The sequence below is a fragment of the Prionailurus bengalensis genome, chromosome A2 (assembly GCF_016509475.1).
Source record: "Prionailurus bengalensis isolate Pbe53 chromosome A2, Fcat_Pben_1.1_paternal_pri, whole genome shotgun sequence".
Lineage (NCBI taxonomy): Eukaryota > Metazoa > Chordata > Mammalia > Carnivora > Felidae > Prionailurus > Prionailurus bengalensis.
Window position 1 is genome coordinate 9,001,790 of NC_057348.1, and position 11,525 is coordinate 9,013,314.

At 58.4% G+C, this 11,525-nt stretch overlaps 3 protein-coding genes across 8 annotated transcripts; 2 read left to right on the forward strand and 1 right to left on the reverse strand.

Moving 5' to 3' along the window:
* Nucleotides 1–27: 27 nt before the first annotated feature.
* Nucleotides 28–3,831, forward strand: WDR83 (WD repeat domain 83). The gene is made up of 9 exons (XM_043586663.1): nucleotides 28–277; nucleotides 355–475; nucleotides 558–663; nucleotides 937–985; nucleotides 1,059–1,185; nucleotides 2,098–2,165; nucleotides 2,254–2,362; nucleotides 2,450–2,564; nucleotides 3,543–3,831. The coding sequence occupies exons 1-9, from the start codon at nucleotides 175–177 to the stop codon at nucleotides 3,690–3,692; spliced, it is 948 nt and encodes a 315-aa protein (XP_043442598.1). The 5' UTR covers nucleotides 28–174; the 3' UTR covers nucleotides 3,693–3,831.
* Nucleotides 3,734–7,548, reverse strand: DHPS (deoxyhypusine synthase). Of its 3 annotated transcripts, XM_043586661.1 has the most exons (10): nucleotides 7,342–7,458; nucleotides 6,897–7,007; nucleotides 6,595–6,759; nucleotides 6,040–6,161; nucleotides 5,862–5,958; nucleotides 5,695–5,781; nucleotides 5,058–5,163; nucleotides 4,875–4,978; nucleotides 4,017–4,142; nucleotides 3,734–3,932 (listed from the first exon to the last, which is right to left on the reverse strand). In XM_043586661.1, exons 2-10 carry the CDS (start codon nucleotides 6,915–6,917, stop codon nucleotides 3,837–3,839), a joined length of 924 nt encoding a protein of 307 aa, XP_043442596.1. In that variant the 5' UTR covers nucleotides 6,918–7,007; nucleotides 7,342–7,458; the 3' UTR covers nucleotides 3,734–3,836. The 3 variants fall into 3 exon arrangements, with proteins under 3 accessions (XP_043442596.1, XP_043442595.1, XP_043442597.1); XM_043586660.1 differs by lacking the exon at nucleotides 6,897–7,007 and having other exon boundaries at nucleotides 7,342–7,548; XM_043586662.1 differs by lacking the exon at nucleotides 6,897–7,007 and having other exon boundaries at nucleotides 4,017–4,071; nucleotides 4,853–4,978; nucleotides 7,342–7,548.
* Nucleotides 7,549–7,690: 142 nt separating this feature from the next.
* GNG14 (G protein subunit gamma 14) lies at nucleotides 7,691–11,128 on the forward strand. 4 transcript variants are annotated; one of them, XM_043586665.1, is made up of 3 exons: nucleotides 7,691–8,793; nucleotides 10,778–10,870; nucleotides 10,952–11,128. In XM_043586665.1, exons 2-3 carry the CDS (start codon nucleotides 10,778–10,780, stop codon nucleotides 11,075–11,077), a joined length of 219 nt encoding a protein of 72 aa, XP_043442600.1. In that variant the 5' UTR covers nucleotides 7,691–8,793; the 3' UTR covers nucleotides 11,078–11,128. The 4 variants fall into 4 exon arrangements, 3 of the variants coding, with proteins under 3 accessions (XP_043442600.1, XP_043442601.1, XP_043442603.1); XM_043586666.1 differs by having other exon boundaries at nucleotides 7,691–8,391; XM_043586668.1 differs by having other exon boundaries at nucleotides 7,691–8,189.
* Nucleotides 11,129–11,525: the final 397 nt, after the last annotated feature.

Sequence of the window (11,525 nt, forward strand, 5' to 3'; positions counted from 1 at the left end):
CTATCTTCAAGAAGCCAAACATCTGAACCGGAAGTGAGAGACAGGAAGTAGACCGCGGAGGACCACAAGGTTACATCCAAGCCTGTGTTCCGAGGGCTCGAAATCTTCGGTGCCGAGGGCTCGAAATCTTCGGTGCCAACCGATTTAAGGCGGTGGGGAAGGGTCCTGACACAAATGGCTTTCCCTGAGCCCAAACCGCGGGGCCCGGAGCTGCCGCAAAAACGAGTGAAGACGCTGGACTGCGGGCAGGGGGCAGTGCGAGCTGTACGATTTAATGGTGAGCTCCCTCTTCATTCCGTGTCCTCCTGCCTCCTGAGGCCCGCGGCCCTATAATCCCCTCCTGGTGTTCCCCAGTGGATGGCAATTACTGTCTGACGTGCGGCAGCGACAAGACCCTGAAGCTGTGGAACCCGCTGCGGGGGACGCTGCTGCGGACCTACAGTGGCCACGGCTACGAGGTGCTGGACGCGGCCGGGTGAGCTGGGGGCCAGGCCGCGATACGGGTGCCGAGGTCGGGATCCGACGTCAACACTGACCTTCCCTCCTATGCCGTGTAGCTCCTTTGACAACAGCAGTCTCTGCTCCGGCGGCGGGGACAAGGCGGTGGTGCTGTGGGATGTGGCATCAGGGCAGGTCGTTCGCAAATTCCGGGGCCACGCGGGGGTGAGTACGAGCAAGAAGAGGCCTCATTAGGGCGTGGGTGACGGAGAGGACCCGCATTATTGTGTAGCTGGTGACAGGGAACCTTTCCACCCCTGCCCACTACAGAGCAAGCATCCTTTCCCCATGGCCCAGCATGCAGTTTCCCCAGAACCTTTCACCTCCCCTGTCTCTAGCCTTTGCCCGTGCCTTCACGTGCATTGGAACCCGGAACCCTGCCTTTATCCCAGTCCTCCAAAGTCCAGCCTCCTCTGAGTGGCAATTCCTGTTTCCCAGAAGGTGAACACGGTCCAGTTTAATGAAGAGGCCACGGTCATCCTGTCTGGTGAGTCTGGGGCCTAGGCAGGGTGCTGCCCCTGCAGCCCAAACCTGACCTCACCGTCATGCTGGCCTCACAGGCTCTATCGATTCTAGCATACGCTGCTGGGACTGCCGATCTCGAAGGCCTGAGCCAGTGCAGACGCTGGACGAAGCCAGGGATGGCATATCCAGTGTGAAGGTGTCGGACCATGAGATCCTGGCAGGGTGAGTGGAGCCAGGACCTCACCCCTCCCGGGTGCCACGGGGGATCACCGCTGCCTCTCTGCTTAGGTTGTAAATCTCCTCTTCTCCCCTCAGCTTACAGGGCCCTGCACAGTCTGGTCTCTGCTGGTTTTTCAGCTTTTATCCATTCTTGGTCTCATTTCTCTCCATGTGCTAAGGACGCTCTCACCCCAGGACCTTTGCCTTTGCTCTTCCTCTACCTGGACTCCCTTTCTAATTACTCCTAGTGTTTTTGAGCATCACCTGCATGTGATTTAGTCAGTGCACACACAGCAGTGAATGAAATCGGGAAAAATCTCCACCCACAGAGGGTTGGTATTCTAGTTGCTGGAGGCGAACAATTAAAATTCCCAACCCCGGGTGCCCAAGTGTTGCCACAACCCAGAGGAGTGCCGTTCCCCGCTGTGGGGGCAGTTGGGGCTTCCCAGCCTATTGCTGGCCTGTTCCCACACGTCTCCTGGACCACAGATGTTTGTCTTCTTATCCTTCAAGTCCTAGTTTAGAGGTCACCTCCTCGGGGAGGCCTTCCTAGATTACTCTCAGTCAGTGGGGCTCTATGATGGCAGAAAGTGCTCCTGGCTGGGTGGCAGCTGTGTCCCAAGGACTAGCCCAGAGAGCATGCTCAGTCGGTATCAGAAACAGGTGGAGTGGGTGCGGATTGGCCCTGGGTGTGTAAGTCTCAAAGCCAGCATCTCGGAATTACACTCGTGAGTTCACTTTAGTGCATAGTTTCCACGGCTAGCCTTGAGTGTGAGCATGACAGTGAAGGGTACACAGGAAGGGCAAGCCCAGCCTTGCCCCCAGCGTCCTGGCAGGGTCAAGGAGGGTACTGGGACTGGAGCCATGGACCTACTGGCCCCGGGTGATGCTTCAGCTGCATCCATCCTCCTGCAGTTCCGTGGACGGCCGGGTGAGGCGCTACGACCTGAGGATGGGGCAGCTCTTCTCAGACTACGTGGGCAGTGAGTGTGGCCGGGCTGTGGGGCAGGCAGGGAAGGCGGGGGCAGCAGATGGGGCCCTGGTCTCACTCACCCGCACCCCCCCCCCCAGGCCCCATCACTTGTACCTGCTTCAGCCGGGACGGGCAGTGCACCCTGGTGTCCAGCCTGGACTCCACGTTGCGGCTTCTAGACAAGGACACCGGGGAACTGCTGGGCGAGTGAGTCCTCAAGGATGTGGCCCCCACCCCACCCCCAGCCCCGCCCAGCCCCCAGCCCCAGCCCCTTCTGATCCCACTGACCCCTAGGTACACGGGCCATAAGAACCAGGAGTACAAGCTGGACTGCTGCCTGAGTGAGCGTGACACGCACGTGGTCAGCTGCTCCGAGGACGGGAAGGTGTACTTCTGGGACCTGGTTGAGGTGAGCCTTCTCACCCCAGCTCTGCACCAGGGTGCCTCCATCACTCCCACACCGGGAAAAGGCAATGCTGTTAGAGCTGGGAGGAGTGAGTGGGAGGATGAAGCAGGAAAGACATTCCCGGCAAAGGGAACTGTGTGCTTAGGCTTGGAGGTGTGGCCCACGTTGGTCAGGAGATACAAGTATTGTGGGGTCGCGGCGGCAGCTGCAGGGCCAGGTTAACCAAGGCCACAGAAGCCAAGCTGAGGTGGGGCTGTGGTTCAGGAAACCTGAGCTCTCTCTGAGCATCCCCACGGTTCCCAGTCCCGAGCCCTGTCCTGATGTGTCTGGTGGGGATGTCAGGCTGGGAACAGACAGTTCTGGCCTGATGGGGTCAGGGCCGAGGCTTGGCCAGGGAAAGTAAGCCCCCTAAGAGGATGGAGGAAACGGAGGGCTGGGGCGGCGCCTGGGAACTAAGAACACACCAGTGTTCTGCCTACTTCTCAAGAGTCTGGTAGACAGGAAGTCACCCTGAAGGGAAGGGCACACGAAGGGACATGTTTGAAGTGGGAAGAGAAATCTGGAGCCTGCTCAAGGGACCGTATGTGTTGAGCGATGACTGTAAGGTGGTGAAGGAGGTGAGCACGGAGGCTGCCCAGTGGGCCAGTAGAGCCTGGACGGTGGGGAGAGAAGCTGGGAAGAGACACAAGATTGGAGCAAGGTGGTGGCTGTGAATGTGGAGAGCATCCGCAGTCTGGACGTGGTCTAAAGGCAGAGCCAGGAGCACTTACTGATAAAGGGGTGGGAGGTGTGAGAGAGAGAGAGAGAGAGAGAGAGAGACTCCCAAGGTGTCTGGCCCAGCACCTGGAGGGATGGAACGCCAGAGGGGTTCATTTTGGGGCAGGTGAGGTTTGTGGTGCCAGGGAAGCGATCCGAGGCAGGTGGCTGGAGGTCAGGGGAGAGACCTGCACCGGTAACTGCCCCCCATCCTTCCCTCCACAGGGTGCCCTGGCACTGGCCCTGCCCGTGGGTCCTGGTGTGGTGCAGTCGCTGTCCTACCACCCCCTGGAGCCCTGCCTGCTGACTGCCGTGGGGGGCAGCGTCCACTGCTGGCGGGAAGAGGCTTATGAGGCGGAGGGTGGCATGGGCTGAAGCTGGGAGACCCGCCGCCACCAAGGGCACAGACTCCAGGCTCACAGAGACCATTTATTGGAGACCCGCTGCTGACCAAGGAGTGAGGGGAGAACTGCACGCTAATAAATAGAGGAGGGGAGGCTTCGCTGGTGCGGTAGCCATTCAGTCCTCGTTCTTCTCGGGCGTGAAGGCGTCCGTCTTCTGGGCGAAGGTTTCGGCCACAAGCAGGGGGAAGACCAGGGAGGCATCCGCATAGACCTGCAGAGGGGACCCGGGTGAACCACGGGGCCTGTGACCGCATTCTGGGAGACTGCGCCCCGCCCCCCAGCTGACCACCCTCACCTTGACAGGCTGTGCGTCCACCCGGATCTTGCCCCAGGAGACTGCTTCGTCTGGCCTGGCACCAGAATCCGAGCCGTCGAATTCCTGGGCCGTGTTGATGTAGACAGCATAGTCGGCCCCGTTCCGCTGTGGGGAGGGGCAAGGTGAGCTGGTCAGGCAGTCACTGGAGACAGGCAGGCAGAAAGACACGGACGCAGGGGACTAGCTAGAGGCTGAGGGATGTGTCCTGCATGAAGGAAGCCCTTAGTGGCCCCTTGCTTCAAAGGAAAGGCCCATGTCAGTGCGTGGCCAGAGCTGCCCCCAACCCACCTGCTATCTAGCAACTACTCTCCTGCATCTGTTCAGCAGGGACTGCCACCAAATATACAGAAGGCTCCCGCCCTGGTCCGGGTCCCATCACTGTTTACCCAGAACCCGCCATTTGTTCCCCCCACAGAAGCCAGAGGGCGCCTGTGAGGACCCGAGTGGTGGCCCTGGAGGCCTGACTGGTTATTTACTTCCCGTTCCCCTTCGCCAGCCTCCTAAGTGTTCCTTGACTTAAATCAGGCACCTCAAAGCCTTTGCGCTGGCTGTGTTCTCTGCTCACAGGTTGCAATTCCCAGAGCTTACCTTTTCTGAAGCACACTCCTTTCTCTTGCCAATTGTCATCCCTCGTTTTTTCCCATAGCAGTTTCTGCCACCTGACGTGCGTGGCCCTGGTGTGCTGCCCTTCGCCCTGTCTAGAACCTCAGTCCGGGAGGGCAGAGATTATGGCCTGTCTAGTCCACGGTTGTCTCCCTGGCACATGGCACAGGCATGTCTGCATGGCAAGCCCAAGTGCCACCCTCGCTAGGGACCAGGTACTCTAACCCCACTCACCATGAGGTTGGCGTTGGCGATGTGGTGCTTGACCACACCCCCGCCCAGGATGATCATGCCGGTGCGCTTGGCAAAGATGGCCTGTGTGTTGATGAGCCTCAGGTCTGGGAGGAGAGCGCCGTGGTCAGGCTATGGGCCCAGCCAGCCCTCCTCCCCCGCTCCTTCGTGGCCCCAGCACCTCACCCTCAACAATGTCCAGGACCAGGCCTGGCTTCTTGTAGGAATGGAAGAAGATCATGTCGCCCAGGGAGCCATCTGTGAGCGCTGGGCTCAACACGGGGATGTGGTTCTGGGAAACGGGAAGACAGGAGGGCAGCTGGGGCTCAGAGCCCAGGGTGGGCAGGCTGGTCCCCGTCCCAGTGGGATCCCCTCCTCTCTGCCTGATTCTGGGCAGAGTGCTTAAGTTCCCTGGGCCTCCGTTTCCTCAACTAACGTGCTGAGGCGGCACCTCCCTCACAGATGAAGAGGCACACGGGATGAAACCCAAGGCAAACGCTAAGGATCGTGTCTGACAAAGACTGGGAGCTCTTGTTATTCCGGCTGCTGGAGCTCAGCCTCTGAGGAGCGTGGGACCATGTGCCCTGCCCCATGAGGGTTTCGAGGCGCGACCCCAGCTGATCCCAGGTGGTCTAGGAATAGAGCCAGGATACCAAGACCACACTCTGGCTGTGCAACCTCAGACAAACCACCTAACCTCTGCCTCAGGTTCTTCACCTAAAAGTGGAGATGACGAAAACCATTCTGGCTCCCCAGGTGGCTATGAAGATGAAACCAGCTAACACATGCCCAGGCCTGGTATCTGCCCCACCCAGGCCCTCACCTTCTGGGCCCAGTAATACACGGATTCTGGGTTGTTGATCTCCTTGCCCAGCCGGGCGATCATCTTGGAAGGTGTCCACTTCACACCCTAGGAGGAGACATTGGCTTCAAGCAGCAGTGCCTCCCCTGACTCCTACCATGCCTGCCCCCAGGTCACTCCTGCCCCACCTCTGTGTTCTGCTCCAGCACCATCTGGTCCAGAATGGGCATCAACCAGTCCTCAAATTTGCAGTAATTGTCATTGGGCACCAGTAGGTTTCCAATCCTGTGAACATGAGGCATGTGGGCATCGGGTCCCAGGACCCTCAGCCCAGCTCCCTTGCCCAGCACCACTCAGGGTCTCCACCTGTTGATCCCGTTCTCACGTAGCTCCTTCCCCCTGAGACTGAAATCGCCCAGGTACGTGGGTGCCAAGCACTTGATGAAATCTTCCTCCACACCGCCAGCTGTGGTCACTAAGACGTCCACCTGCAGCAAGTCAGTGAGGTTGGCCCGGGAAGGGGCCTGTCCTCATCCCAGGCATGGCTTGTAATTCCCAACTCTCATCCAGTGACCCTTGGGGGAAGCTCTACTACAAAACAAAATTAGATCGTGTCCCTCTGCTTAAAACTGACTCTGTGGGGGGCACCTGGGCGGCTCAGTCAGTTAAGCGTCTGACTCTTGATTTCAGAGCAGGTCATGCTCTCACAGTTCATGGGTTCAAGCCTCACATTGGTCTCCGTGCTGACAGTGGTGAACCTGCTTGGGATTCTCTCTCCTCTCTGCCCTTCCCCAGCTCACTCTCTCTCTCAAAATACATAAACTTAAAAAAAAAAAAAAAATGACCCTGTCTCCCTATGTCATTTAAGTGATCGATAATCTTGCCCCTAAGACCAAGGCCACAATCCCACCAGGTCCCTACCATGTTGTGCTGCACGAGGTAACGGATGGTCTCACGGAGGCCTGAACTGATGAGATTGGATGTGTAGCCCAGAAAAATGGTGCAGCCAGTAAGTGGGCGGCGGCTCTGGGTCAAGTCTGCATGATGGTCTTCATCCTGCGACAGCGGCTCTAGTTTCTTCTCTATCTAGGCGGAAAGGAGAGGTCAAGTTACCCTCACCCTCTGACCCCAAACTAGCCGGAGGACTAGCCCCCAGGTTCTGCCCACTCAGGGATGGGGAACCACTTCTACCTGGAATACCTGCAACCAGGGAACGAACGTCCCCTGTGCAGGCTCCTCCCCATTCACAGCCCAAATCTCAGGGCACACGCTCAGGTTTTACCCCTCTTTCAAAGAATTGGAGAGCATGACCTTTGCAGGCCCGGCCTCCTTCCCTATCGGAAAAAGCAAATCCGAGCTCAGACCCCGTCCTGACTCAGGCTCCTCCTCAACTGCACCGTCCAGAACTCTCACTGGTCACCTATAACCTGCCCCCTATCTAGACCAGAATCATTCGGAAAGTAGGACGCGATGAGGGTGCAGGAACAACGTCCTCTTCCCAGCGCAGAAACTCCCGCCCGGAACGGGCCCTGCCTCTCTCCATCTATTGGACCGCCCGGCAGAGGACACGCCTCCTTCTCAAGGGAGCCCCCGCCCCCTCCAAGTGCTGCATTGCTGCTACTGGTGACCACGCCCCCTCCATCCAGGAAGTCCCGCCCCAGGCATCACCATGGCGTTGACTTGCTGCACTGCGCGCCCGAAGTTGGTGGCCTGGAAGCCAGTGGTGCCGAAGGCCTCCAGTAGCGCACGGTAGTCCACGCCGCGGTTGAAGTCGTAGCCTCGGACTTGGGGGCTCTCGGACGGCAGCGCCGAGCTGTGCTTCAGCACAGCGGCCAGCGCCGCTGCAGGTGCCTCCCCCTCCGGAGGACCCTCCATGCTCCTGCGGCCGCACTCTCAGATCACAGCCACCCCAGGCCAGGCCTCCAGCGGCCTCGAAACGCGCTAAGCCCCGGCACGCTCTTCTGTAAGGCAGTGCAGGAAGTAGGGCTTGGGAGAACCTGCCGAAGGGGACGGGAAGTTGCTTGGTCACATGACTCTCTGTGACTTCCGTAATCCAGGACGCGTCCATCTTTGCGCGTGCGTTCCGTAATACGGAAGCCGCGAGGAGCCGTTGTTCCCTTTCGCCCCTTGTCAGCCCGAGATGAAGAGTCCTACTTTTACTGCCGCCTGCTGGACACCCACCGCGTTGCGCGGCGCTCTCCCGTTCGTTTCTGTCCCGTTGGGGGAAAAGGATGGCTTCTTAGACGTCGCCCTTGGACAGGATTCGAGTCATCAGGAGATGTCAGATAGTTTCTGCCTCTGGGCGTCTCTCATCAAACGGTTTACTGATCCCCGTTCGTGCCTCACAGGTCTCCAGAGACTCCACAAGCTACCTGACTCTCTGATCTTCCCCTGGCAGCAGCGGCTGTCGCTTCTTCCGGGAAGCCTTCCCTGACCTTCCTCAAAGTAAGGGACCTCCTCTGGGATCCAAGGCTGACGTCTCCCTCCAGCAAGGCTGTGAGACCTTCGAAGGCGGGGTCTGTATCTTACGGGTCCTCAGAGCCCTGGACGGGGTCTGGTCCAGGGGGATTCTTTTAACAAGTCCCTTTACAATTTATGGAGTCTGTACTAGACGTTGAGCCCTGTATGTGGCGCGGCAGCTTTATCAGCGAATGAGATGCAGGCCCTGCCCTACTGGAGTCCACAGTTTGGGGAGCTAGAAAGGTAACAACACTAGCGGTAAGTGTTATTGAGGATTCAGAAATGATGATGTGTCTTTGAATTAGGGATGGATGGAGGGGTAACCGGTGGCCTTATTTGCAGGGACAGGTAGTTAGGGAAGGACACCGAGGAGGTGACATTTGAGCCAAGGCCAGAAGGCCAAGAAAGTCCCCATATGTGAAGATTTGGGGAGGCCATTCCCCCATCGTCCCCCGTTGGTAAAGAAACCTTTGCCAGTGCAAAGGTCCTGAGGCCAGAGATTAGCCTACTTAATTGGAAGAAGAGACCATCTTTGACAGTCTCCACTTGGATCTCAAACTCACCACCTCAGTCCCTCTCCTCCTAACTCTGATCTCCCTGAAGTCTTCCACGCCTCAACAAAGAGCCCTCAACTCAGCAAAGGAGCGCTCCACACACCTGGTAGGTTCAAAACTGGGGAATTGAACTTGATGTCTCCCCTTCTCTCACACCCACATCCATCCCTCAGCACAGCCACCAAGTGCTACCCACAAAGTAGGTCCCAAATCCAGGTGCATTTTTTTTTTTAATAGAACTGACATAGCACATTATATTAGTTTCAGCTGTGCAACTCAATGGGCATTTGTATCCAGGTGCTTCTCATTCTCAGCCTCCACGTGGGGCTACCTTCCCTCTGATTCATCTTCCAGCTGTGGCCAGAGAGCTCATTAAACAGAAGCCAGCTACATCATTCCTTTTTAAATGTTGTTATTGTTTAGAGAGAGACAGCGCGAGAGCAGGGGAGAGGGGCAGCAGGAGAGAGCGAGAGATCGCATCCCAAACAGGCTCCACGCCCAGCACGGAGCTCGATGCAGGGCTTCCTCCCGCGACCCTGGGACCATGACCTGCACCGAAATCAAGAGTCAAACACTCCACGGACTGAGGTAGCCAGGTGCCCCCGCCAATTCTTTTTTATTGTGGTAAAATGTATATAACAAAATCTATTATCATAATCATTTTTAAATGTTTATTTTTGAGAGAGCAGGAGACGGGCAGAGAGAGAGGGGACAGAGGATCCCAAGCAGGCGCCGCACAGACAGCAGAGAGACCTAGCTGAAATAGGACGCCCAGGCGCCCCTATTATCATAATCACTGTAAGGCGCACGGTTCCATGGCATTAAGCACATCCACACTGTTGTACAAACATCACCACCATACATTTCCAGAACCTTCTCATCTCTCCAAACTGAAACTCTGCCCCAGGAAACACTAACTCCTTACCCTTCCCCCCAGCCCCTGGTTTCCACCATCTGCTTCCTGTCTCTATGGATTTGACTCCTCTAGGGACCTCACATAGATGGGATTGTGCATTATCGGTTATTTTGTGACTGGCTCATTTCACTTAACATAATGTTCTCAAGGTGCATCCGTGTTGTAATGTGATTTTTTTACCAGGTCCCGCTGGATGCCTTGAGAAGGGCAGTGGGGAGCGGGGGCAGTGGGGAAGGGAAGAGCAGGGGAGACCAGAGCGGAGGTAACTGCACAGGTCCGAGCCGGCAGAGGTGGGCGCAGGACCTGGGAGATGCCAACAGATGTGGAGAGAAGTGACCAGACTGAGAACCTAATTTGAAGTTGATCTGAGGGTTCCTGGGAAAGGATCAGAAAGGGGACACCAGAAAGGGAGGATTGAAGGGGTTCAAGATTTGGGCCAGGGCAGTTGGGTGGATGGTGGTGAACTTGGGGGCAGAAGATCTGGGGGGGGGGGGGGGGGGAGGATAATCTGGAGCCCAGCTTTGGCCGAGTTAGATGAGAGACCCCCGAGACATCAGTGTGACCGACTGAAGAGCAGGAAGCTCTTTGGGGAGGTCTGAAATCATTGACGGGGCTGGGATGGGGACAGGTGGAGCCATCAGCATAAGCAAGTGGATGGAGTAATCTGTGGGTAAGATCCCGGGGGTGAGTGTAGATGGAGGGGGAGAGGCAGGCCCGCACCTGAGCCAGGGTACACTCTACACACGGTGGTGGGGAACAGAGGCCGGGAACCCCGCCTTCCCCTTAGCCAAGGTGACATGTGACACCAGCGCAGCCACTGGGCCCCCTGGGGCAGGGACCCCCCTCGGCTGAGGCAGCTGCTGCCGCTGACATTTCACTCCACGAGTGTCCAGACTTCAAAGTCTCTGCAGGGGTGGGGGAGGAGAGGAGGGGGCTGAGAGGCCGGGCTGGCAAGGGAGGGAGCCAGAAGCGGGCTGCTGGAGGATTGAGCCGCCGGGAATCCGCCGGAGTCCTCAGCTGAAGTATGTGGTCCTGACGGGGCTCGGGGAACCGCCACCCCCTTCCCACAGTCCCCAGAGGACGCAAGAGGTGGTTGGGAGACTCTCAGGTAGCCCCTAGGGCTCAAGGTCTGGAATCGAGCCCACTGCCTACGACCCTGCTCGCTTTTGTGCAGATGTCCAGCAAGGTGGCCATTGGCAGTGACATCGGGCAGGCCCGCCGGGCCGTGGAGCAGCTGCGGGTGGAGGCGGGCATCGACCGCATGAAGGTGAGGACCAGGGCGGCATGGGCGTGTCCGGGAGAGGGGGCGGGCGGACAGCCCGGGGCCAGCTGACAGGCTGGCCCGCAGGTGTCCAAGGCGGCCGGCGACCTGCTGCAGTTCTGCGCGGAGCAGGCCAAGAGCGACCCCTTCCTTGTGGGCATCCCGGCTGCCACCAACCCCTTCAAGGAGAAGAAGCCCTGTGCCATCTTATAACCCACGGCCCCGACCGCCCAGGAGGCCTCAATAAAAAGGAAGTGAATGATCCTTGGGACGTGGCTTGGCCAGGCTTCACGGGGACAGAGGGGGACCACAGACTCGCACCCCCCGCACACCCAGCCCGGCCTCCCTCCCCCACCCACCCCAGGGTCACGGCCACAACAGCACACACACCTGGACTCCCGGATGGAAGGGCGTGCACCGCCCCCACCCTGCACCTCTGGGGCATCAGTAGCAGATTCCCCCTCCCACTGCACAAACATGCCTAGGGTCGGGGTCCCACTCTACATGCCGACACACGTCACACGCGCCCACAGGTGCCGTCGTACAGATGTGCGCACGCCCTCAAGGGCCTCCTCCCTCACACACACCCACATCCGCCAGCACACAGATGTGCGCAGACAGGGTCACCTCCCTAGTGACACCCGGACACACGTGATCACAG